The sequence below is a fragment of the Bos javanicus genome, chromosome 22, assembly GCF_032452875.1.
Source record: "Bos javanicus breed banteng chromosome 22, ARS-OSU_banteng_1.0, whole genome shotgun sequence".
Classification (NCBI taxonomy): domain Eukaryota; kingdom Metazoa; phylum Chordata; class Mammalia; order Artiodactyla; family Bovidae; genus Bos; species Bos javanicus.
The window spans coordinates 42506780-42534263 of record NC_083889.1 but is presented as its reverse complement, the minus strand read 5'-3'; the positions used below and the strand labels follow the sequence as shown (position 1 = coordinate 42534263).

Below are 27484 nucleotides of genomic sequence, written 5' to 3'. Positions count from 1 at the left end.
CAAAAGAAAGAAATGACCTTCAAATTCCAGACCAGTTGGAAAAATCTATTTCAGACTTATCATTTGTACCTTCTGTGACCAAACAGGAAAAATCCTAGACTACTGAGTTTGTTCTCAAATGTGGATTTTCCTAGAAAGAAGAGCCATTGAGAGTCCTCACGGGGTATATGGGATATGGCACAGGCCTATATGGGAGTTTTCAATACCAGAATAGAAGCTTTTTTTCTTTTTTTAACTTCTAATCATAGAAACCATTTGGCCATTGGCATATCTTTCCGTTCAAACATCATACATGTGCAGTTTCTTTGATTTTTTTCATATTCTTCATCTATATACAGGTTCCCCCCACTCCCCACAACAATGTAAGTTTCTTTGAGTAGAAAGACCATTTATTTGGTACTCCATGTACAATCATCTGCTGAGCCCAGCAGAGAACATGGTACACAATGAATAAATATCACCACAACTGTGGATGGTATCCAAGATTAGAAGATAAACTTTTTTTGGGGGGGGAGTATCTTAAAATATTATACTGTCACAGTTCCAGCTACAAATTCCTAAATACTGTGAATTTCTCAGAGGAATCTCTAGCTTAGCAATGGATAGCCAATAGCTATTAAAACTATAATTAAGCTTGATATAATTCCTTGAAGCACAGAGATATGATGTATTTTATAAGAGAGTCTACTATCAGATCAGATCAGTCGCTCAGTCATGTCCGACTCTTTGCGACCCCATGAATCGCAGCACGCCAGGCCTCCCTGTCCATCACCAACTCCCAGAGTTCACTGAGACTCACGTCCATTGAGTCAGTGATGCCATCCAGCCATCTCATCCTCTGGCGTCCCCTTCTCCTCCTGCCCCCAATCCCTCCCAGCATCAGAGTCTTTTCCAATGAGTCAACTCTTCGCATGAGGTGGCCAAAGTACTGGAGTTTCAGCTTTAGCATCATTCCTTCCAAAGAAATCCTAGGGCTGATCTCATTCAGAATGGACTGGTTGGATCTCCTTGCAGTCCAAGGGACTCTCAAGAGTCTTCTCCAACACCACAGTTCAAAAGCATCAATTCTTCGGCGCTCAGCCTTCTTCACAGTCCAGCTCTCACATCCATACATGACCACAGGAAAAACCATAGCCTTGACTAGACAGACCTTTCTTTAAAGAGCAATCTACTACTATGTGGTTAAATGGATATATATTTTTTAAGTTTTACAAATTTTAGTGTACCTTTTTCCCTCCACAAAGCAAAGTATACAATACTCCACCATTCAGTTATTTCTTTAATTAGCAGGCCTTTAACAATTTATTAGTACAATTAACACATACACATTCTTAAAGCCTGTTTCACTTTAATGATTCTGTTTATAATCATATAAAAATTGTCATAATTATCCATGTAAACATGCATCATGCTCTGTATCCACTGTAATAGGGTCCTAATTAAAAGCTACAAGAAAAGCAATTTAGACCTTTGGTTTCTAAAATAAAAAGTAGAACGGATGAAGTTTCTATAATGAGAAAAAATCTTAATGAAAGAAAACTACAAGCAGAAATGCATGCCTTTTGAATTCTAAAAGGAGTTCTTTTAAGAGCTGGTATCAATATGCATAACAGAAGGTTAAAAATCAAGATTAGATTAAAGCCATGCTCTAGGCATTTCATTTTCTTGAGTTTGCGGAAAATGAACTTGGTGTAGGTCAGAGATGTTACCATTAATTATTTTGCTATTTTACTGAGGGGTACAGCCTTTGTAGTTAGATTATAAAACCTGAGGGTCTACTCTCTAATTGTCTTTTAGAAAAATAAACATTCATTTTTGTCCCAAGATACAATGTTCTAATTATTATAGTCATTTAAGTTTGAAAGGTTTTCAAAGTTTAACTAGAAAAACCTGCTGAATCTTCAACTCTAATCATTGAGAGGTCATGCTTAAGACTTACATCTATTATCTAACAATCAAATCAGAATTAAACCTGCTACAAGAATCCAGATTTTGAATTGGATTTTTATTATAGGTGTATTGTTATAAGGAATATCAAAAACACAAAAAGGCTGATCTAGTACAGCAATATTATTTTAGACAAAGTACTCAAACTTTCTGAGCCTCACCTTCTTCATTCATAAGATTGAGATAATAATAGTACTTAAGTCAGGCATTTTAGATTATCTGAAACAATCCATGCAACATACTAAATACTGTGCTTAATAGGGAGTGAATACCTATAAATATGATATTAATATCTTTCGTCTTGAATAAAATTTAACAATTTATGAAGTCCATTCACCATCATTTATTCCTTCATCCACCAATTTTTTCAGCAGTGATTGAACACCTAGCCTGGGCAGCCACTGCTCTAAGCACTGAATAAGACAAGGAATAAGGCAGACACATAACCTCCTCCAAGGCACTCACAGTCTCACAAGGGAGATAGATACTACAGCAAATAAATCATAAATAACTACATGATTACAACTGTGGTAAGAGCTATGAAGGGAAGGTTCAGTGTGTTTGACAGGGGGCTGGTATCTAGTCTTTAGGGTCAGGGAAATGCCATTCAATTTGAGATTGAAAGGATGATGGATATGATGTGTACATGATCTCTATGGAATTTTCAATCACTTGGTGTGATATTATTCCAGCTCTACAGATGAAGAAACTGAGGCTCACCATGTTTAGAGATCTGTCCACTCAGAGCCTGAGCTCAGACCCTTGGTGCCCTCTTTTCAACACATGTGATGGTGGGCTGTAGGTGGGCCGGGGGCATCACAGGGGATTCTTTCCTTGTCCACTCTTTATATTCTGGGCAGTTTTGTAAAACCATCTAACTGAAAATTTTTGTTTTGCTATCTGAAAAGTGTGTCCAATAGTAATGATTTGGATAAGTATGAGAACTTTATGAATATGATAATTAATATATTTGATGAAGACTAATGGGGTTCATGAGAAATAAAGAATAGAATATAATACTGTAATAATCTTTTCTAGAGAGAATAAAGTAGTGGTATTGGGGAGGGCCAAATGAAGTGGACTGAACGCCAGGCAGGCAAAATATAGTGACAAGAACTCACATGGAGAATGTGGGGAGAAATGTGGCTAAATTGAGAATGCACATCCCATGCAAAGTACTTTCATTACAAGCTTTTAAAATTTAAGAAAAATGTCTATTCAGGTTTTCTGCTTTTTTTTTTTTTTAATTGCAGCCTTTCTTTAACCAACAACCAAAACAAACCAGGGAATACCAGCAGTCTGGCTTTAGAAAAGAACAAATTAGAGTGTCTCGCTTGTTCCCAAAGACAGAATCTAACTCTTTTTTCTTTAAGATTCTACTTTACAGTAGATTTTGTTGTTTGACTTGAAATTTGCTTTCATAATGTCCAAAGCAAAGAAGAAATTCTATTAAAGATCTCACCAATGCCAACTATAGTTAAATCACTATGTCATGGTTTTGCTAAATGCTTTCATTTATGTGTTTGCAATTGAGCTAGGAGATAGGGATGTCAGTCTCTTCTTAATTAAAAAGGAATAAAAATCCAATAAGATTGCTGCTGTGGAAAGGAGGGCACTTGGGAAAACTATGTCCTAATTTTTAAGCAAATTATTGGTTTTGATTTGTGCTTAGTGGACCACTGCATCTTGTCATTAGTAGCTGAATGCTCAACTTCAATAACTAGATCTGATTCTCTGGTTCAATTAAAGTGGGGTTCCATTAATGAAAATAAGATCATCGGATCCTACAGTCCTCTGCAGACTAACAATCACTAGCTAATGTGCACTGGGAGCTGACAAAGTGAACAGTGCGAACGTGTGGCAACAGACTTTTTGGAAACACAATTATTTTATTAATTTCATTAAATGCTATTGATCAAGTTACATGACATTAAAAAAATGCACTCTAAAACAGAAGGTTCAAGGTTTCCTTTTTAGCTCGGGTGAACATGCCAGAAAGCATCCATAGGAAGCAACTACTTCATTCTGTAGTGGCATACTGGGATCTCTTAGCATGCACATTTATAATAAAATATCAGAATTTACATAAGTACTGTTAGTTACAAGAACACCCAGCCACTTTTCATGCAATTCAAATCTCATCACAGGGAGCCCTCATTTTAGAAAGACACAAAAATAAATACTTAAAATGAAGAAATACCTCCTGGTTTTTCCATAATTAAAAAGTTTGTCCTTGGGCATTAGTCATTAGCTACACCGTTCAAATAAAATCTCTCACACAGAGAACAATAATTTTTATTGTAATCACTTACAGTAAGGTTCAAAGCCCATAAATGTCAAAAAAAGCAACTGAAAAGTATTTGCAGAAAGCGAACTACAAAGTTCGATGCACATTTATGTGAATTTTAGCTGCTGTACATGTGCTATGAGATTTACTTCAGATGAACAATCATAAACCGTATGGTTATAAATGAATATAAGTACATTTGAGTTTCATAGGACAGAAGAAATAAGCTTTTCAATGGTGATTATTAATTTTCTGTATAAACAACTCATGTTGACTATACTTAGGCACTGAAAGTCCAATTGTGGAATTAGAAAAATATATACTAACTTAACCCTCTTCTACAGGCTGAGATTGAACATGGCCTATGAAAAAGTTTGTTTAATTGTAATATTGAGTTAATGATGCATTTAATATTTATTCAAATTTCTCTTTATTCTCTGGCATTACAAGTGTCCTTGAAGTTTAAATTTAAAATAAAGACACAAAATATCTGGATATAGACTTGCATTTTCATTTAAAGACACAATTCTTAAAACATTAAGCTAGAGAGAGAGAAGAAAAAAGGAGCATTTACAACTACAAAGAGCGACATGATAGGCTTTGCAATCATTTTTGTTATGGAAAGTTATCACAGCCTGTTAGATACAGACAGAATGTTTGGTTACGCGAAACACTCTTACTCATTGTACTCTGTGGAGAATTTTCCATTAAGACTGAATTACGATGTGAGGTGTTTACAGTGGCTACCTGGGTAGTGAAAACTTTTATATATTTCCCAAAGGTTCTGTAATGAACATAGATTGCATTTATTCTCTTTCTCTCCCTCTCTATCTAAAGATAGTACATATAACAAATACACAAATTCTCACGATCAGGGTTCTCCCGATGCCGCCGCCAAGTTGCTTCAGTCGTGTCCAACTCTGTGCGACCCCACGGACTGCAGCCTACCAGGCTTCTCTGTCCATGGTATTCTCCAGGCAAGAACACTGGAGTGGGTTGCCATTTCCGGGTTCTCACTGCTATCATAAATTCTTGCCTAAAGATGGCAACTGTCAAAGCAGGTGATGGAAATATGGGGGATTCACTATATAGTCTACTTGTTTGTGAGTTTGGAAATTTCATTACAAAGGACTGAAAAATATAGTGTCAAATTCTCTTACAGGGTTTATACTGAAAAAGTTAACAGAATAGTCCCAAATCTCCAGAAATATGCAATAAAAATATACCAAGAATAAATGAATTTTGGATAAACATAGAGAGTAAAAGTGAGTTATGAGTTTGAGCAAGCCCCAGGAGTTGCTGATGGACAGGGAAGCCTGGTGTACTGCAGTCCACGGGCTCACAAAGAGTCAGACACGACTGAGCAACTGAACTGAACTGAAAAGTGAGTCTGTTTTTGTTACTCATTCTTCTCACCACTGGAGAAAGAAATGGCAGTTCACTCCAGTAGTCTTGCCTGGAAAATCCATTGGAGAGAGGAGCCTGGTGGGTTACAGTTCATGGTGTCGCAGAGTCAGACAAGACTTAGCATGCATACAATACATCTCATCATGATCATCTCTTTTCTCCTCTTCTACTTTGACCACTCTTGAATTTTGACAACTCTCTCTTCCCCACCTGTTATCTGAGAACCAACACACCCTACAAGTTCCCCCACCCCTCACCGTGATTTCTCTCAAGGTTATCACCTTTGTGGGGATAAGTGATCCAGTCACTCATTCAGGGTTCTCAAACCTGGTTGTGTGTCACAATGGCTGGAGAAGTTTAAAAAAACAAACAGAACCCAACCGAGGGCAACTAAATCAACATTTCTGGGGGTGAAGCATAGACATTAGGGGAAAAATTTTTTTTATATCAGTTATTTTTAAAATGTCGCAAGTGATTCTAACATGCAGGAAGCTGAGAACTGCTCATCTGAATAACAGATTTCTTGATCTGTAAGTACTATTCACTTGTTTGGTCAATAGCTATGAGTGTCCAATACAGAGGTAGAAAACTGGCAGCCCTGGCGTGTTTTGTTTGATGCTAAGAGTGTTTCAAAAATGTTTAGAGTTTAGACAATATTTTAAAATTGTCAAAGAGAAGGAGACAACAGAGGACGAGATGGTTGGATGGCATCACCAACTCAATGGACATCAGTTTGGGCAAATTCCAGGAGATGGTGAAGGACAGGGAAGCCTGGCGTGCTGCAGTTCATGGGGTTGCGAAGAGTTGAACAGGACTGAGTGACTGAACAACAAATACTGTTACAAACACTGGGATACTGAGTTCCTCTTGAAAAAAAAAAAAGAAAGAAAGATCTGGTGAGACTGTGCCTGTGTTCTTGCAAGGCAAAATTTGGCTAGAACTGAATTGCAGCTGTCCCTTCTAGGCTGAGAACAAGAATCCAGTTTGCTGTAGTTCTCACCACTCCCTTACAGCTCACTCACAGAGGCTGAGTGTTAACTGCCATGTACTGTATCATTTGTATCAGTTGTTGATATTACTGTTTCAACAGTAGAGAACAGTTTGTTTGAAGCACTATCTTACTCTTCTTCCCTAATTGCTCCCCTCCACTCCCAACAGGGTTCACTGTAGAAGTAGAAAATGTTTCTGTGGGTTGGATGTCCAGGCATCCGGCTCACTTCACTCATTTCTGTTATCTGACTGGCTACTGTCATATGAGTGTGCAGCACCAGGCCAAATATATGGCAAACACTGTGTTAGGTGGTAGGGATATAGAAGAATGATGTACAGTGCTCTTTTTGAAAGAGTCATGTTTAATTGGGAATGAAAGAATATTAATTAAAAAGTACTGCAAGGAACAAAAAAACCATCACAAAAGGAGAACAATGCTTGTTAGGACAGAAGAGGTGGCATTTGAGTTGGATTTAGGAAGACAAATTGAGTGTTTTTCCAGGCAGAAAGGCAAAGAAGCCATTTTAGGCCAATGAAACAGCAATCTCAAAATAAGAATATATGAAAGCTGCAGAGAGTGGTCAGAAATTAACAGATGGGGAATGAGAGAAAGGGTCTGGAGATGAAACTGTGGAGTAAGTTTGGAATAAGGGAGACTGACGTTGTGTGAGTTCCCAGGGGCTTTTTTCATTTTGTCTTCTAAGATAGTAGGAAAGGCATTAAAAGTCTTTAATCAAAGAGCACCATGGTTACATTTCTATTTCTATTATCAGAAAGAGAAATCTGACAGCAATGTAAAGATTAACTGGGAGGGTAAGGTTAAGTGACAGTGGGGACCCAAACAATGAAAGTAGAATAGGATCAGATTTGAGAGCTGACTTGGAGGTGTAACTGGCAGGGCTTGGACACATATGGGAAGACAGGAACGACCAAGGATGTTTGACTTAACATATAAAAATCGAGAAGCTATTCTGGCTGCTAAAAAAGAAATTTAAAATGATTTATCACTGACAAGAGCTGATGTTAAAGTGATTTAATATATAATCTCAAGCTATGAAGCATCATTGCCAGGCTGTTCCACCACCCTTTACTTTTTGGCCTTAAAAATAAGGAGGCTTATACTTTAGGACTTGAGTACATACCTGATTCTGTTGAGTTCAGAGGATGACCCCCAAATTTTATTTCAGTTTGGCGGAGTTTAGTCATGTTTAGCAGCTGTGTGACTTGTGGAACATCTGTCGTTAGTTGGCAGCTTCGTGGAATAATGTCTATAGGTTCATCTATTGGAAAGGGAGCATCATGTCCAGCTGGAAATAAAGACAAACATTCATTCCCCAAATGTAAGCAATTTCTGCCAAATGGACATACCTTATAAAAGAAAACAGTTAAAGTAAAGCATTTTAGAGTACGACTTTGGATGGGTTACTCAGTGTTATACAGTCTTGGTTACCTCATCTGAGCATAAATAATTTTAAGGTTTACTTTCTGGGATTGTAGAGAGGATTAAATGAGATGGAGTATCAACATATGGAACAGATTCAGAGACTTCTGCAATGAATGAGAGCATTGATTGGAAATATTTTATATTTGTTTTTTTAATACTACATTAGCACTCAGAAGAACCAGCTCAGTATGCTCAACGAAGGTTTCTGGGATTACACTGCCTCATTTATAGAAGGTCACTAAGTACAATGACATTATTGAGTAACCACCTAGAGCCATCATACGAGTCATTTTTCTAACTTTTCATTTTGAAATAAATTTAGACTTACAGAAAAGTTACAAAAATAGTACAGAGTTCCAATATACCCTTTACCCAGCTTTCCCTAATGTTAACACCCAATCTTCAAATACTTTCAAAGAAAAAAGTAGTTTATTAAAGTAGTATTTTTATTATTATAGCTTGCATTTCCAATGAGATTTCATATTATTCATATAAATTTATATGGATATTTAAGTTTTCATTATAATAAATTTTCTGTTCATGTTCTTAACCCATTTTACTACTAGGTTACTTTAAAAAGTTATTTATATGACCTATTTTGTGGCAAAGATATTAAGCTTTGTCATATGTAGCAAGTAGGAATTTAGTTGCTGTTAACATTCCAAAAAGCAGTTTTACTATGTGCATCAAAAGCCTTAAAAATGTCCATGATATTTCACTCAGTAATTTCACTTATGAATCTTTTCTACATTAAAAAAATCAGAAACTCAGATGGTCAATATAAACGTTTATAATTTCTGAAACAACTTGAATTTCCAGTTAAGAGTTTATAAGACACTGTATTTACGAAGATGGGAAAGGTTCAAGATAAGGTTTTAAATGAATGTAATATATCCAAATCCCAACTGTAGAAAATTGTTCAATGAAACGTATAAATAGGAAAAGGACTAGAAGGAAATATACCAAAATGAAAAATTACTTTTCCTGATTAGTCTAGGCATAGTTTTTATTTCTTCTTCATAATAATTTTTTAGTAGGAAAAAAATTATATTTTTAGAATCTAGTGGAAAAAATTTGGTTTGTGCACATGTGAATATGAATAGTAAGAAAAATTCAACCAAATTCATCCCTTAAAAATATCCTTATGTAAGTATAAACTCTAACCATATTTATAAAGGCAAATGATGTTAGGTTTTTGTGCATCCAAGCTGTGGCCATTCCCTAATTAGATTTTAATGTCCTAATCTTGAAAAGGAAAATGAATCATTTAACTAAAAACTTAAATGCTCATCAGTAATGTAATGGTTTCCAAGTGTCCTAACGTTCCAGTCATTACAAATGCCACTGAGCTTACAAATCTTAGTTTTCAGGTATTCTTTGTCCATTCATTTCTTACTTGTCATTGCATTCCTATACACTAATAATGAGAAAACTGAAAGAGAAATTAAGGAAACAATTCCATTCACCATTGCAACAGAAAGAATAAAATACTTAGGAATATATCTACCTAAAGAAACTAAAGACCTATATATAGAAAACTATAAAACACTGGTGAAAGAAATCAAAGAGGACACTAATAGATGGAGAAATATACCATGTTCATGGATTGGAAGAATCAATATAGTGAAAATGAGTATACTACCCAAAGCAATTTATAGATTCAATGCAATCCCTGTCAAGCTACCAACAGTATTCTTCACAGAGCTAGAACAAATAATTTCACAATTTGTATGGAAATACAAAAAACCTCGAATAGCCAAAGCTATTTTGAGAAAGAAGAATGAACTGGAGGAATCAACCTACCTGACTTCAGGCTCTATTACAAAGCCACAGTTATCAAGACAGTATGGTACTGGCACAAAGACAGAAATATTGATCAATGGAACAAAATAGAAAGCCCAGAGATAAATCCACGCACCTATGGACACCTTATCTTTGACAAAGGAGGCAAGAATATACAATGGATTAAAGACAATCTCTTTAACAAGTGGTGCTGGGAAAACTGGTCAACCACTTGTAAAAGAATGAAACTAGAACACTTTCTAACACCATACACAAAAATAAACTCAAAATGGATTAAAGATCTAAACGTAAGACCAGAAACTATAAAACTCCTAGAGGAGAACATAGGCAAAACAGTCTCTGACATACATCACAGCAGGATCCTCTATGACCCACCTCCCAGAATATTGGAAATAAAAGCAAAAATAAACAAATGGGACCTAATTAACCTTAAAAGCTTCTGCACATCAAAGGAAACTATTAGCAAGGTGAAAAGGCAGCCTTCAGAATGGGAGAAAATAATAGCAAATGAAGCAACGGACAAACAACTAATCTCAAAAATATACAAGCAACTCCTACAGCTCAACTCCAGAAAAATAAATGACCCAATCAAAAAATGGGCCAAAGAACTAAATAGACATTTCTCCAAAGAAGACATACAGATGGCTAACAAACACATGAAAAGATGCTCAACATCACTCATTATCAGAGAAATGCAAATCAAAACCACTATGAGGTACCATTCACGCCAGTCAGAATGGCTGCGATCCAAAAGTCTACAAGCAATAAATGCTGGAGAGGGTGTGGAGAAAAGGCAACTCTCTTACACTGTTGGTGGGAATGCAAACTAGTACAGCCACTATGGAGAACAGGGTGGAGATTCCTTAAAAAACTGGAAACAGAACTGCCTTATGATCCAGCAATCCCACTGCTGGGCATACACACTGAGGAAACCAGAAGGGAAAGAGACACGTGTACCCCAATGTTCATCACAGCACTGTTTATAATAGCCAGGACAGGGAGGCAACCTAGATGCCCATCAGCAGATGAATGGATGAGAAAGCAGTGGTACATATACACAATGGAGTATTACTCAGCCATTAAAAAGAATACATTTGAATCAGTTCTAATGAGATGGATGAAACTGGAGCCTATTATACAGAGTGAAGTAAGCCAGAAAGAAAAACACCAATACAGTATACTAACGCATATATATGGAATTTAGAAAGATGGTAACAATAACCCTGTGTACGAGACTTCAAAAGAGACACCGATGTATAGATCAGTCTTATGGACTCTGTGGGAGAGGGAGAGGGTGGGGAGATTTGGGAGAATAGCATTGAAACATGTATATTATCATGTATGAAACGAGTCTCCAGTCCAGGTTCGATACACGGTACTGGATGCTTGGGCCTGGTACACTGGGAGGACCCAGTAGGGGAGGGAGGAGGGAGGAGGGTTCAGGATGGGGAACGCGGGTATACCTGTGGCAGATTCATTTCGATATTTGGCAAAACTAATACAATATTGTAAAGTTTAAAAATAAAATAAAATTAAAAAAAAAATAGAAAGCCAATGTAAAGTAACTGAGTAAATGAACTCTCAAAATAAAAAAAATTTGCAAAGTAAGTAAACTAACTCTCTCTCTCTATATATATTTGACACATCATTTCAGACTTCTTGAGGTAGAAAAAGATAATTTCCGCATTGGTGCCAATATTGATAAACTGAGATTTTTATATTAATAGAGAAAGAAAATTCTGTGGGCTAATAAGAACCTGAAATAAAATGCTGTATTCTGAACCCTATGAAGAGAAATTATAGAAACTTTAGCTCAGAGGGCTTGTGTGGATGGTACAGGGTACAATACCATACAAAGTTTGAAATGTATCCAAAAGAAAAGCTGAATTTCCAACTAATAAGAGACAAACAGCAAATTCTGGTAACCAAAAATCCACAAGTTTTTATGAAAGAACAAGACAGAGACTATTACAAAACTCCAATCCGAATCTTACAGGAACGTGGTTGACATGCAAATCAGATTTCACATTAAAAGTCTCAAATTCCCTCTACATCATTTTTCCTTTCTCTATATATACTCTCTCTTTGTTCTCAGAATTGTCTTATTACTTATTGGATTATTTTCTGAGGGAATGAATATTGTGGGCAGTATAAAATAAAACCTGCAATAAAGGGATAAATTAGAGAAAAAACTACTGATGTATTATTTTAAAATAGAGCTTAATCATTAAGTGACTAGTGACTGTCAAACTTTCAGAGATTTTGTATGGAAAGTTTCATTTTTGAGAAAGAGGAAAGAAGCTTAAGTCTCATTTTTCTGTGATCCCAAACTATGAAGGGGCTTTAAACCAGGTAGCTGGATGTTCTGATAGACCTAAATAGAACTTAACTCATCTCCCCACCAACCACTCCCTCTTCTCTAGGCTCAATTACTAGGTTATATTATTTTGTATTTTTAGCATTTATGGCTTAATTTAAAAATAAAGACTAATTCCAAAAATAGTACAGATCCTACACAAAAATTAAATAGTGCTGAACTGTATTACAGGGCATGGTCTACCTGTAGTCATTCATTTACTCATTTTATCATTCAGTAAATTCTTACTGAGCCTCTACTATGTGCCAGGTACTCATCTAGTGGCTGGGAATTTAGTGGTGAGCCAGAGTTGACTCTATGATGGCCTTATTAAAGCTTATACCCAGCAGAGAATATGAAACAAGATATATCACAGTTAATTATAATTGTGTTAAATGCTCTGAAAGAAAAGCTCAAGATGTTATGAGAGAAGTAGTAGGGGAATCCAACTTCATAGGTTGTTAGGGAAAGTCTTCCTTATAAAAGACACATTTAAGCTGAGTCATAAAGGATAAGCCGAAAGTGGCCTGGTGAAATGGGGTAGGAGTGATCATTCAGGTAGATGAAACAGCTTTTGAAGACTCTGAAGACAGAAAGACTTCGGTACATTCTAGGAGGCAAAAGAAAGACAGTTCTCCCACACTGAATAGTGAGAGAATCCCAGTGATACATTTAGTAAAACACTTGGCTCAAATGGGGTGCTTAATAAATGGTCATGAACAAAAGCCCCTTAATAACATTCAACCTAGATTAAATGCAGCTGCCCAGTTTTCGGTTCTTCTTCGGTTGTTCTTTATTCAGCTATATCCTGAATAGTACTCCATGCACATTTTATTTGGATATTTTTCTCCCCAGATGGCAAATAACAAATCAAGCAGGCAATCAGATACTAAGGGACGAGAGCCTGTCTTATTCTTTCACACAAGTTCTATCTCCAGGGCAGGGGCTTTGTATGGAAACACTCAGACTGCTTAGTTAATGTTTGAACTACGATACAATAGAATTTGAACTGCTTTTGCTAACACATCTGAAAGAACATTATGTTGGCTAGAATGGTAGGCTCAAAAAGGCAAAATGGATAAGGCTCTGAGAAAGCTGACAGATTTGCTCATGCAGCATCCAGACACAACCAGATGGTAGTTTTTTTTTGACACCTTTACTCCCAGTATGAGATGGTGTATTACTGCAATGCTTGAGTGACTTGGTAACCCTGTCTTCCTTTCTTTGGACATACAGTCCTCATAAAACGAATCATTCTATGATGTTTAATACCCTTGATGAGGATCTTTACTAGCTTTAAAAATTAAGTCATCAATTTTAACACATATATAAAGCATTAAGAATAATCATCCCCATTTTATTGGGGGGGGGAGAATGCCTTACAAAATAGTTAGATTTATAGATATGTTTCCAATACAGATACTCATAATTCACTGTCATTTAAATAAGAACCAATTCTGTAATAATTCACTGATTCTGGATTCAACTATATTCATCTTACTCACTTGTAGTGCCTAGTAAAGTGCCTTACTTATATCAAATCTCACCTCTCTGAAACATCACTGAGAACGAAGCAGAAAACACAAATGTTTCCTCACTGCCAAAGTATTTGTTTTTGTTTGGGCTGCTATAACAGAATACTGTAGATTGAGTGGAAATGTGTAGAAATAACAAATTTACTTCTCATAGTTCTAAGGGCTGAGAAGCTCAAGACCAAGGCACTAGCAGATCTGATGTCTGATAAACCTCCTAACCCTGGTTCACAGATGGCTGTCTTCCTTCTGAGACCACACATGGTGGGAAGGGAGAGGGAGCGTCTGCGATCCCTTATGTGTGCATGTGTTAGTCGCTCAGTTGTGTCCGACTTTTTGCAAACCCATGGACTGTGGGCTCCTCTCATGGACTGTGGGCTCCTCTGTCTATGGAATTCTCTAGGCAAAAATACTGGAGTGGGTAGCCATTTCCTTCTCCAGGGGAACTTTCTGACTCAGGGATCGAACCCAAGGCTCCTGTATTGCAGACAGATTCTTTTACCATCTGAGCTACCAGGGAAACCCTGGCTATCTTATTAGAGAACATATAAATTTTAGGGGGACACATTTAATCCAATTAATTTAACAATATTGGTATAAAGTTGATTCATTTTTTCATTCATTCATTCATCTACCATATAACTATCAGATTTGTCCCTGGGCCTGATATGGATTCAAATCCCTGCTTTATGGAGTTTAACTGTATTAATGCAGAAAGATTTTAAGCTGTATATCATAGCAGTTAACAGCACAGGTTCTGGAGCAAGGCAGCCTGGTCTCATGTTCTGGCTATAGCAAGTGGTTGTGTGATCCTGGCATTGTAATTACCTTGCTCTGCCCTGTTCTCCATATCTGTGAAACATGGATATGAAAATAACACTTCCTTACAGGGTTACTGTGATGATTAAATTAGTTAATGTATAAAAGGATAAGAATACTACCTGGTATATAGCAAGTGCTATATAAATGTTTATTATTAGTAACAGCAGATACTTATGAAAATTATTTCATTACAATAGTAACGACACCACTGTATCCTGGTATGTGTGTTTTTCTTTTGTTTTGAATAATAAAAGGTTTTGATGTTTAAAGGAACTACACAAAATTTTCAGTTTTTTTAATTGAGAAGAAATTAATTTTAATAAAATTAATCATTTTATAGTAAAATATTCAGTGGCATTTAGTACATTCATAGTGAACTTACCCATTAACCTGTATCTCCCCATTCTCTCTGGTCCCTAGTCCCTGGCAGTCACAAATCTACAATCTGTCTGCATTACAGACATTTCATGTGAATGGAATCATACAGCATGTGACCTTTTGTGTCTGTGTAAATAGTACGTAACAATTTTTGTCAATCTACTCATCCAGAGATGGACATGTGGGCTATTTTCACATTTTGGCTATTGGAGATAATACTGTTATAAACATGCATGCACATGTATCTGTTTTTTGTTTGGGGAAGTATATACTTCGGAGTGGAATTGCAGGGTCATATGGTATTGCTATGTTTAAGTTTTTAAAGAACTGCCAAAATGTTTTCCACAATGAGAGAACAATTTTGGTTTCCTATCAGCAATGCTTGAAGATTCCAATTTCCCTCCACATTTGCTAACACTTATTTTCTATAAAACAAAATTATAGCCATCCTAGTAGGTATGGTATCTCACTGTGGTTTAAAATTTTATTTCCCTAATGAACAATGATGTTTAGCATCTTAGGTTTGTTGGCTGACATTTTTATTATCTTCTTTTGTGTACCTTCTTTGGAGATATATTTAAGACTTTTGACCATTTTAAAAAATTGGGTTGTCGTTTTGCTTTTGTGTTATGTATTTCAGATTCTAGAATGTATCAGAATATATATGTATACTTTATTTATGAAACAGAGTATATATTCTATCAGATATGTGTTACAAATATCTTCTCCCATTCTGTAGGCCATCTTTTTATGTCTTCACTTGATCTTGGTCAAAAGCTCAAGAAGCGATTTTTCACCATCTAGATAATGTCATCTGATACACAGTTTTTAATTTTGATAATGTATAGTTTATCTACATTAAACATTTTGTTACTATGGTTTTGGTAACATATCTAATTGCCAAATTTAAGGTCATGAAGATTTATCTCTATTATTTTTTTCTAAGACTTTAATGGTTTACCTCCTACATTTAGGAAACTGATACACTGAGTCAATTTTTTTTAAATTGGGTGAGGTAGGGTTCCCCATTTGTTGAAGACACTATTCTCTCCCCATTGAATGCTCTCAGTGTCCCTGCCAAAATCTGATGCATGCCTTTATTTCTGGATTTAACTCTGTTTCATTGGTCTATATGTCAGTCCTAACAGCAACTCCTTTGATTTTTGTAACTTTGAGACAAGTTTTGAAATTGAGAAGTGTGAATCCTCCAACTTTGTCCTTTTTTAAAGAAATTTTTGGATATTCAGTCCTCTTTCAATGCCATATGAATCTGAGGATTGTTTCTTCCATTTCTGTAAAAAGGCCACTGACATTTCAAGAGAGACTGAATTTATTCTCTAGATCATTTGGCATGATATTGAAAATCTTAACAATATCACGTCTTCCAATTCATGAATGTGGGATGTCTTTCCATTTAGGTAGCTCTTTCTTAACTTCTTTTAGCAATGTTTTATAGTTTTCAGTGTACAAGTCTTTACATCCTTGATTAAATTTATTCCGAGGTACTTAATTATTTGGATGGTAATGTAAATGAAATTGTTGTCCTTAGAGGTTTTGAGAAACAGTATTTTATTATAAACAGTATTTAACTTATATGCAGAGTACATCATGAGAAACGCTGGACTGGATGAAGCACAAGCTGGAATCAAGATTGCCAGGAGAAATATCAATAACCTCAGATGTGCAGATGACATCACCCTTATGGCAGAAAGTGAAGAACTAAAGAGCCTCTTGATGAAAGTGAAAGAGGAGAGTGAAAAAGTTGGCTTAAAGCTCAACATTCAGAAAACGAAGATCATGGCATCTGGTCCCATCACTTCATGGCAAATAGATGGGGAAACAGTGGAAAGAGAGGCTGACTTTATTTTTTGGGGCTCCAAAATCACTGCACATGGTGATTGCAGCCATGAATTAAAAAGATGCTTTACTCCTTGGAAGGAAAGTTATGACCAACCTAGACAGCATATTAAAAAGCAGAGACATGACTTTGCCAACAAAGGTCCATCTAGTCAAGGTTATGGTTTTTCCAGTGGTCATGTATGGATGTGAGAGTTGGACTATAAAGAAAGCTGAGCACAGAAGAATTGATGTTTTTGAACTCTGGTGTTAGAGAAGACTCTTTAGAGTCCCTTGGACTGCAAGGAGATCCAGCTAGTGCATCCTAAAGGAGATCAGTCCTGGGTATTCATTGGAAGGACTGATGTTGAAGCTGAAACTCCAATACTCTGGCCACCTGACCTTGAAGAGCTGACTCATTTGAAAATACCCTGATGCTGGGAAAGATTGAGGGCAGGAGGACAAGGGGACAACAGAGGATGAGATGGTTGGATGGCATCACCAACTCGATGGACATGGATTTGGGTGAACTCTGGGAGGTGGTGATGGACAGGGAGGCCTGGTGTGCTGCGGTTCATGAGGTCACAGAGTCGGACACAACTGAACTGAACTGAATTACAAAATATAATAAATATCTTAGAATAATTCTGAGTCTTGATATAGGGACACTGGTGACTAATTCTTGTGGGATCTTCTATTGGCTGTTAGGCACCTCACCCACTTTACTTCCCCTGGCATGGTTTGCTAGGCAAGGGCATTGTGAGTTCAGTGCTCCTCTCTGGAAAGGAGTGGAAATGTAGCCTTAAACTGACAAGATGTGGGTATGATGTACATTCATCTCACCTGCAGGTGAGGAGAGAAGTGGGAAAAAAACTCAACAATGTCAATTATTAAAAACACTAAGTCATTTTACTTATTGTGGATGGTAAACTTGGGCAGCACTGACGAAATGGCAGTCAGAGGGTTGGTGTTGAGTTCTACCTTCTGCAGTCTCAGCACAAGATGCCTCATTTCCATGGACCTTCTTTTCCTTATTTGTATAATTAAGACACTGAATTAGATGATCTTTAGGGCCTTTTCCTGATCAATGAGTCTATGAAGACATCAGTACTTCTAATTTTTTTCTGTCACCTTTGAAGGGATAATTTTCTTCAGATTGTTAGACACCCAATAAAGGTTTACTATACAGAGATAGTAAATGAATAATTGAACAGTTAGCTAGCCCTTACTTCATTAATTCATCAAGCATTTATGACACATTACTGGTGCCAGGTCATTTACTAGAAATACAAATGTGGAGATCCAATTTTAGCCCTCAAAGGGCTCCTAGTCTTAAATCATAGTTCTTCTCTTCTTGCATTACTGAACACTGAACACATACTCCCCAGTCCTGAGACTTCAGGAAGAACAATGAACTGGGGAGACTGGGGAAACAGGAGACCTATAAAACTGTGATTGGCAGTATAAATTCATGATTAATGGATCCTCACTTGTTCTTTTCTCTCTTCCATCTTTCTCTGATCTACACATATATCATGTTTTATAAAAAAAATGCAAAATGATACAAGTTAATCAATAATTCAGTCATGCAAATGTTAATCCATGTTCCCTTGGGGATCATAAAAGTAATAAACTAAACTGAATCATCATGCTTTACTACTTGTCCAGCATAAGTCATTCTGCTGGACAACGAAGAAACTGGTTAACTGCTGGGTCCTAATAACTCATTTTAGGGTCCTAATAACTCATTTTCTATTATATCCCACTGTGTAACAGAGAACAGCAATGGAATTAGGCAACATATCCTAGCATGGGTGAGTCTGAGAGGTCCTAGAGTAAAATAATAGTAGTTTAAACGAGCCAAGGACAACACAGGACTGAGCTTAAGCATGCATTTAATATGATATTTTAAAACTGAATCTGAGAATGGAATGTAAGAAACACATACAAAATTTTCCTTGGATAAAAGTCTCAATGCTATGACCAACTAATCTGTTTTTGCAGAAGGCAATGACCCATCCTTCCGGAAGAAAGACAAAGGGACATTCATCACTTACTGTAATACAGATATCAACAGAGCAAGTCACCAAATTCTTGAATTCTTATTACATGACATCTCTTGTACATTTCCTTTTAAAATCATCCCTCTTTTCCATCCTTCCTTGAAAGGCACTGTACTATAGAAATTTTGCTGTGTGCTTAGTCGTTCAGTCATGTCCGACTCTTTGCAACCCCATGGACTGTAGCCTGCCAGGCTCCTCTGTCCATGGGGAGTCTCCAGGAAAGAATACTGGAGTAGGTTGCCATTCCCTTCTCCAGGGGATCTTCCCAACCCAGGGATCAAACCCAGGTCTCCCCATTGCAACAGTAATTAGGGCAATGAAACTATTCTGTATGATGCTGCAATGGTGGATACATGTCATTATTGATTTATCAAAACCCACAGGACATATTAGGTTGGCCAAAAAGATTGTTTGGGGTTTTTCCTAACATGTTAATTTTACTATTTTTGGAACAATATATTTTAGTTTTTTGTCTTTTAAGTTTCATGCTTACTTTATAAGTGACTGACCCTCTACCTTTATTATATATTTATCTTTTCGAGTGAGATTTTTGGGGCGGGGGGGCTTCCCTGGTAGCTCAGTGGTAAAATAATCCACCCGCTAACGCAGGAAATGCAGTTTGATTCTTGGGTCAGGAAGATCCAATGGAGAAGGAAATGGTAACCCACTCCAGTATTCTTGTCTGGGAAATTCCATGGACAGAGGAGCCTGGCAGGCTACAGTCCACAGAGTCTCAAAGAGTTGGACGTGACTTAGCGACTGTACAACAACAATCGTCAGATTCTTACTTTCATGTGTTTCTTTTTTAAAAATTTATTATTAATTAGTGCTATTTCTTTTCAGCTTACAGAAGTCTCTTCAATATTTCTTGCAGTGTTGGTTTAGTGTTGATGAATTGCTTTAACTTCTGTTTATCTGGGAAACTCTTGATTTCTTTAATTCTGAACAATAACCTTGTTAATAATTCTTGGTTGAACTTTCTTCCTTTTAGCACTTTGAATATGTTAAGCTACTCTCTTCTCGTCTGCACAGTTTATGTTAAAACATCTAATAGCCTTGTGGGTTTTAGTATGTAACAAGTTTTTTTTTCTCTCTCTTGCTGCTTTTAGGATTTTCTCTCATCCTTAATTTTTATCATTTTAATTATCATGTATCTTGGTGTGTGTGGCTCTTTGGTTTCAACTTATTTGGAACTCTGTGCTTCCTGGATCTGGATGTCTATTTCCTTTCCCATATTAGGGAAATTTTCAGCCACTATTTCTTCAAATAATTTTTTTTTGCCCCTCTCTCCTCTTGTGGGACTCTAATGGGAATGTTATTTTACTTGATGCTGTTCCAAAGGTCTCTCAAGGTATCTTCACCTCTTAAAATTCTTTGTCATTTTGCTAGTCTGTCTGGGTGACTTTCATTGCTTTGTCTTAGCTTCTTGATTCCTTCTGCTGCCTCATCCAATCTGTTGTTGAACTCCTCTAGTGTATTTTTCAGTTCAGTTATTACTTCTCTTTGGTACTTTCTTTTATTTTCTATCTCTCTGTTGAAGTTCTCACTCTGTTCAACCATTCTTCTTCCAAAATTAATGAGCAACTTTATGATCATCATTGAACTCTGCCAGGAGACTGCCTATCTCTGTTTCCTTTATTTCTTTTTCCGAGGTTTTGTCTTATTTTTTCATTTGGAACATATTCCTGTCTTCTTATTTTGCTTAATTCTGTTTGTTTCTATGTAATGAAACCCACAAGGCTATACGTGAACCGTGAACTTCCTGACATTCAGGCTGGTTTTAGAAAAGGCAGAGGAGCCAGAGATCAAATTGCCAACATCCACTGGATCATCAAAATAGCAAGAGAGTTTCAGAAAAACATCTATTTCTGCTTTATTGACTATGCCAAAGCCTTTGACTGTGTGGATCACAATCAACTGTGGAAAATTTTTCAAGAGATGGGAATACCAGACTTCCTGACCTGCCTCTTGAGAAACCTATATGCAGGTCAGGAAGCCACAGTTAGAACTGGACATGGAACAACAGACTGGTTCCAAATAGGAAAAGGAGTACGTCAAGGCTGTATATTTAACTTCTATGCAGAGTACATCATGAGAAATGCTGGGCTGGAAGAAGCACAAGCTGGAATCAAGATTGCTGGGAGAAATATCAATAATCTCAGATATGCAGATGACACCACCCTTATGGCAGAAAGTGAAGAGAAGCTAAAAAGCCTCTTGATGAAAGTAAAGAGGAGAGTGAAAAAGTTGGCTTAAAACTCAACATTCAGAAAACGAAGATCATGGCATCTGGTCCCATCACTTCATGGCAAATAGATGGGGAAACAGTGTTAGACTTTATTTTTCTGGGCTCCAAAATCACTGCAGATGGTGACTGCAGCCATGAAATTAACTCCTTGGAAGGAAAGTTATGACCAACCTAGATAGCATATTCAAAAGCAAAGACATTACTTTGCCAACAAAGGTCTATCTAGTCAAGGCTATGGTTTTTCCTGTGGTCATGTATGGATGTGAGAGTTGGACTGTGAAGAAGGCTGAGCGCTGAAGAATTGATGCTTTTGAACCATGGTGTTGGAGAAGACTCCTGAGAGTCCCTTGGACTGCAAGGCGATCCAACCAGTCCATTCTGAAGGAGATCAGCCCTAGGATTTCTTTGGAAGGAATGGTGCTAAAGCTGAAACTCCAGTACTTTGGCCACCTCATGTGAAGAGTTGACTCACTGGAAAAGACTCTGATGCTGGGATGGATTGGGGGCAGGAGGAGAAGGGGACGCCAGAGGATGAGATGGCTGGATGGCATCACTGACTCGATCGACATGAGTTTGAGTGAACTCTGGGAGTTGGTGATGGACAGGGAGGCCTGGTGTGCTGCGATTCATGGGGTCGCAAAGAGTCAGACACTACTGAGCGACTGAACTGAAGGTTCAGTTCAGTGGGGCTCAGGAGCACAGCCTTGTTTTCCACCAGAGCCAAGAATTCAAGGGTCTGCCCAACTATTTGGGCTGTGTGTGCCTTCCAGTTTTGGCAGGGCTGTGGCTGTGGGTGGAGCTGGTCCCCAGACTGGAAGCAGTGCCCAGTCAAAACACAGCCCGAACGCTGAGGCTCCCAGCAGGGCAGACACACTGGCGTAATAGACGAGAGAGAGAATTCCAAAATGGTGCTTGACGGTTCTGATATTACAAAGTAGCCTGAGATCACAAAAAGGTCTATTGCTAGAGTTTCAAACCTGGGAGATTATTCCAGCTAGTTTCTGACTCTCCAGCATATGTTTCAAGGTTAGTAAGTAGGACCCCTTCACCTATGATCCAGGCACTTTTCAACTGGTGTTTGTGTCCTGTGGGTCAACTGGTTTTGGGGTCTAGTAGGTCTGCAGGAAGCTCTTTAAGAGTGGACTTCTCATCCCTGCAGTTCTATAGTTTTCCTGGACATACTCCCCACTGGTTTTCAAAGTCAGTTAGTTTAGGGGCTCACCTCTCCTATACAGGACCTAGGGGTTGGGTTCCTGGCATGGAGCTCAGATATCCTTTTCCTCAGGGGAAAGGTCCATAGCTCTGTGACCTTTCCCATTTGTACATTGCTGTGGCTGGGGTGTAGTTCTTTTCCCCTGGGGGGAGACTTTATCTCTGCCTCTCATATCTTTGTGGCTTCCCTTGTGGGTCATCTGGTAAAGAATCCACCTGCAATGCGGGAGACCTGGGTTCAATCCCTGGGTTGGGAAGATCTCCTGGAGAGGGGAAAGGCTACCCACTCCAGTATTCTGGTCTGGAAAATTCCATGGACTGTACAGTCCATGCGGTCACAAAGAGCTGGACTTGACTGAGCGACTTTCACTTTTCACTCACTCATAGCTTTGAGGCTGTTTAAATCCTTTGTTGTGGAGTTGCTATTCTTCCAATTTGAAGGTCTCTTTCCAAGAGATTCATTCCAAATGCAGCTGTAGATTTCTTGTGTCCAGGGGAGGAAGTGAGTACAGGATCTTCCTATGTCTTTGTATTGAACCCTCTCCTAAGGACAGTCCTTTATCTCCCGAGGTTCTATGCTATGAATCTTACTGGTAAATCCCCCTGTAAAACTAAAAGTTTCAGCCTTCTCTGCTCTTTTCAGTTGTCACATCTCAATCTGACAAAATTTACGAACATCTTTTATGTTTTGTTGTCTCCTCTTCACCCTGGTGGGTTTATACCATTTTTATTCCCATGTTATAATTTTATTGCAGCTTTAGAAAGAATCAGAGACAAAAACATGTATTTAATCTGTCAAGTTTTGATTCACTTTATCCTTACATTTATTAAAAATTTCAATTAGGTTATCATTTACCTCTTATGATCTGATATGGAATTCACCCAAATTTATCTATATTTCTATAAATTTTGAATTTTCTTATTAACTGGGTACTATTTTTTTTTTTTAATGAAATCTTTCACTTTCTTGTACAGCCTTTAAGTGGTATATAAGATGACTAGCCATACTTCTTGGCTTTTGATCTCTTTGGGGAGCTGTAAATGCATTGCTGTGTTTTATTACCAAGTGAATTTATAGGCACAGTGTTCTGTTCCACAAACACTCATCCAGATGCAGCACAAATCTAAAGTCTACATATAAACTTCTAAGAAATCACTTTTGCCATCTAATGTGCAGTCCTATTTCCTGGGCTTCTAGGAGAATTGATTTTGTTAAAAGTAATCCCAGATGAAAATAAAAAGAAGCAATAGTAGTCCCTCAATATTTTAGTTGTTTAAGATATCTTAGCAGGATAGTTTGTACTGCCTTTTGAATTCTAGATGGCTCTGTTTCCTGCAGAGTACAGTTATTAACAATTTAGTGAGTAGTTACTGTATATATTTCCAGTCTCTTTAAAAATCATATGAGGAATATCTCAGCCATCCTTCTATCTTACCATGATCATTAGAAAACTATTATTATTATTTCAGTCAAGATGAATATGCTTTAGAGACCTGCTGTATAACACTGTAACTATAGTCAAAATAACATTTATTAACAATAAAATTTGTTAAGGTAGACCTCATGTTAAATGTTCTTTCCACAATTAAATAAAGATAAATTAAAAAAAAGAAAAACACCTTATACTCTTACTTTCCAAAGACATGTCTATCTTTTTTAAAAACTGGAGAACTAAAAAATCTTGATAGTAGTTTGAACATACCATCTTTATCAGCAGTGTCTTGAGGCTTGTATTTTAAAGTGAAGATCTTTCGTAGCTTACAGTTCGCTGAGACAGTAATTCCATCCAGTGACTGGAAAACTGCTCCTTTGAATATTTCATTGGTAAATGCCACCAAGTCAATGCATAGATTGCACCACTAAAATTAAAAAGGGAAAGAGGAGTAAGTACTTTTTACAATCACATAAATGAAGAAGCCATCTTAAAAGTGGAAAGTTCAGCAATTTGAGGCAATCAACCGGGTCAACCAGCCCCAAAACCAATTTTTCCCTTTAGGTAAATCTATCTGTTTTGGCTTCAATTTTCTTAAAAACTATTTTGATTCTTCCAAAGAAATCATCATACTATGAACTACACATTGGTTACCTGGCTACAGAGTTCCTATCATGAATCAAGGCTTTGACAACTTAAGAGAAATAACCCTAGATTTGTAGGCAGTTAACTGCAGATGGTTTAGACCACTTAAATTTTGAAAATCAGAGATAAGTAGCCAATTGTTCCTTCAAGAGGACTAATTTGATCACAATTAGCCACTTATATTTGTTTTTTAAAAAAGCACAGATGAAATTGAAATTGGAAACTGGGTCTAAAGTGTGGCCAGTGCTGTCTACTTACCAATTAACCTATTGTACAGAAATAGATTCTTCTAAGGAATCTGTAATTATGCCTTGTATTTGCCAGTTTTTAAAGTACTCTTGCAGGGCCTAATTTCTGTCCATTAAACAATTAGAACCCTCAATACTTCAGCAGATGAATTCTCTAAATGGTCTTACTGAGTTAAAGAAAAAGAGAAAATAATCATTTAGTAAAAAATTAAGACATTTAAAACTGCAGGACAAAAGCAGAAAAGAGAATTTTTGAAGTTAAAAGAAAAGCAGTATTTAAAATGGTCTGTGCTTATAATAGGCTCTTCCGTTATCTGCTTAGAAGCACATTTTATATAAGGTCTATTTTATTAATCTATCAAAATCAAGATATATATTAATTGACAAAGGAAATATAATGTCATTTTAAAAGTCAAATTCCATTTAAGAGTCTTGGTTTTAATATGGTTGAGAATCTGAGTTTGTTTCCACAGTACAAGAGTAAAAAAGAGTGCAGTAAAATACTGATTAAACATGGAAAATTATTTTCTTTGCAGATGTCTCAACAGTAACATCGTATTTCCAGGTGATGGGACCGTTCTGATCCTTTTTGGGGGAAAGGAGCCTGGTGTAATGAAAGGTAGGAGGTAGGACTGAGTGTAATAAAACGAGGCTGGCCTAACAAGCAGGAGGCACTCTCCTGGGAGATGTGGGAAGTAATGTGGGATAGGGCCCTGAGGCCAGGTTGTGGAGTTGTTGGAAGATCAAGAAGAGAAATGTGGACTGCAGAAGGTCAAGTGCCACTGTGGTTCTTGAAGGAGAATGTAAGAAAAGTAGGGTAACTGGGAAGTCTGAATTAACCTCAGTGAAGGAATATTTGGGGCGGTAAAGGGGTACTGGGGGTGAAGGCTGAGGTAGAATACAGACAGACAGAGGCAGACCAGTTAGTCCCCATCAGTCATTTAAGCATGAAGTGCTAGCATAGGAAGTGAAATGCATGGGACAAATTCAGTATGTATGCCATATGACGAAACACTATGGCTTGGTAAAAGCACGCTGTATGGAAGTTTTGGGGTTTTCAGCTATCTAACAATAATTATTAATATTATTATACAAGTATTATTGTTGCAGAAACCAGTAATTGAGAAACCAAACACCACACTTGAAGAGTTGAAGAACTCAGGTTTATTATGCCAGCGGGCCCAGAGAGTTAACACTCTAAGCTCTGAGCCCTGAACAAAAGGGTTACAGAGTTTTTATAGACCTACTCCAGTGGGCAACACTAGCTGCTAATAGGCTGGTTTAAGGAACAGTGATCAAGATGCGGAGGGGGATGCTTGACCTTTACATGGACAGGCATGATTAACCAAGTTTGCAGGGGCTGGGCAATTGCAAAGAGCAGGACAAGGCAAGGGTGAGTAAGATAAGTTCCAGACTGTAGTATTCTAAGTCCGCACTTTCTGAGACTATGTGACCTAAGTGATCCAGACTTTGCAAGGAGCAAGCTGAGTTACAGAGGCTGGAGGTTACGTGAAATTTTAACTTTTCCTTTTCATTATGATTATCGTTACAAATTTTGGTCCTACTCCTTAAAAATTTAACATTATGCCCCAATTTCAATCTTTCAGCTGGTTTGTCCCATTAGTAATCACATTTATCCATTCTCTTTCATAGGTTGTTGTTGTTTAGTCACTAAATTGTGTCTGACTCTTTTGTGACACTATGGACTGTAGCCTGCCAGGTTCCTCTGTCCATGGGATTCTCCAGGCAAAAATACAGGAGTGAGTTGCCATTTACTTCTTCAGTGGATCTTCCCAACCCAGGGATCAAACCCACATCTCCTGCTTGGCAGGTGGATTCGTTACCACTGAGCCACCAGGGAAGCCTTCATATAGGTGCTACATGCTTATCAGGTGTTGAGACACTGGGCATAGCTCCAAGGATAGAGCACTGAATAAAACTCCTTCCAGTCTGGGAAGGAAATCAGACATGTGGCATCTGTTATATACAGTGAGTACAGAGGGCGGGAAGGTGGGGATGTTCAAGAAAGGCTTCTTCTAAAAAAATAAAAAAATTTTTTTTTATCATGACAGTGTATGCAAATATAAGTTAAATATAGTGCCAATAGTTTTACACAAAATGTAGCCCTCTGTCACTTTTTCACTCATCCAATCATACTGTCAACTCTTAACCATTCCTTCTCATTGTATTTTTAAACAATACTTCTTGATTCATCAATTTTGGACATTTACCTGCTGACTTATTACGGTAAATAAGACTTATAGCTCATTTACACACCTTAATTTCCGACTTCTTCCTCCCAAGATAATTATCTCTCATTCTCTTTCTCCCTTTTCTTTAAAATATATATTCTGTGTTCTCTTTATTGTGACTATGTAACTATTATGAAACCTGAACCAAGTGTAGCTCTATGATTACCTTCTCCCCCTATACAAGTTCTTCATATTTCCACAGTTAATAACTGCTTTTAAAATTATCTCTTTTTTGAAATAAATATTTTAAGTCTCTCTACATTTAGAAAATGCTTGGACGTGACATCTAAGTTTGGTTTTGAGCAATTAATAAGCATTTCCAGGGCCAGGGAGGCATGGGAATGTGCTGGGCAATTTTTTTTCTCAGGAACCTGCCCCTTTATTCTCTGCTTAGATGAACTCTCCAGTTGGCTGCATCTGAAGACCCCACTGGACTCTGCCAGCTCTGCTTGTAATTGGAGTCCACTTCCTTCACACACTCTGAGTACAGGAAACCAGGCCCTTACCTACTAAATGCTTTTCTCCCCCCATACAGCTTTACTGAGAAATAACTGACATCACTGTACAAGTTTCAGCCGTGC

General features: G+C 37.3%; 1 protein-coding gene across 7 annotated transcripts in view; it reads right to left on the bottom strand.

The window, feature by feature from the left end:
- CFAP20DC (CFAP20 domain containing) overlaps positions 1-27484 on the bottom strand; it is a 268693-nt gene that overhangs the window by 113201 nt on the left and 128008 nt on the right. For all 7 annotated transcript variants that reach the window (XM_061396525.1, XM_061396524.1, XM_061396526.1 and 4 more), the window contains 2 exons: positions 24029-24185; positions 7774-7938 (listed from right to left, as the gene is read on the bottom strand). In XM_061396525.1, coding sequence (XP_061252509.1) covers positions 7774-7938; positions 24029-24185 — 322 coding nt within the window. The remainder of the gene's footprint in view (positions 1-7773; positions 7939-24028; positions 24186-27484) is intronic.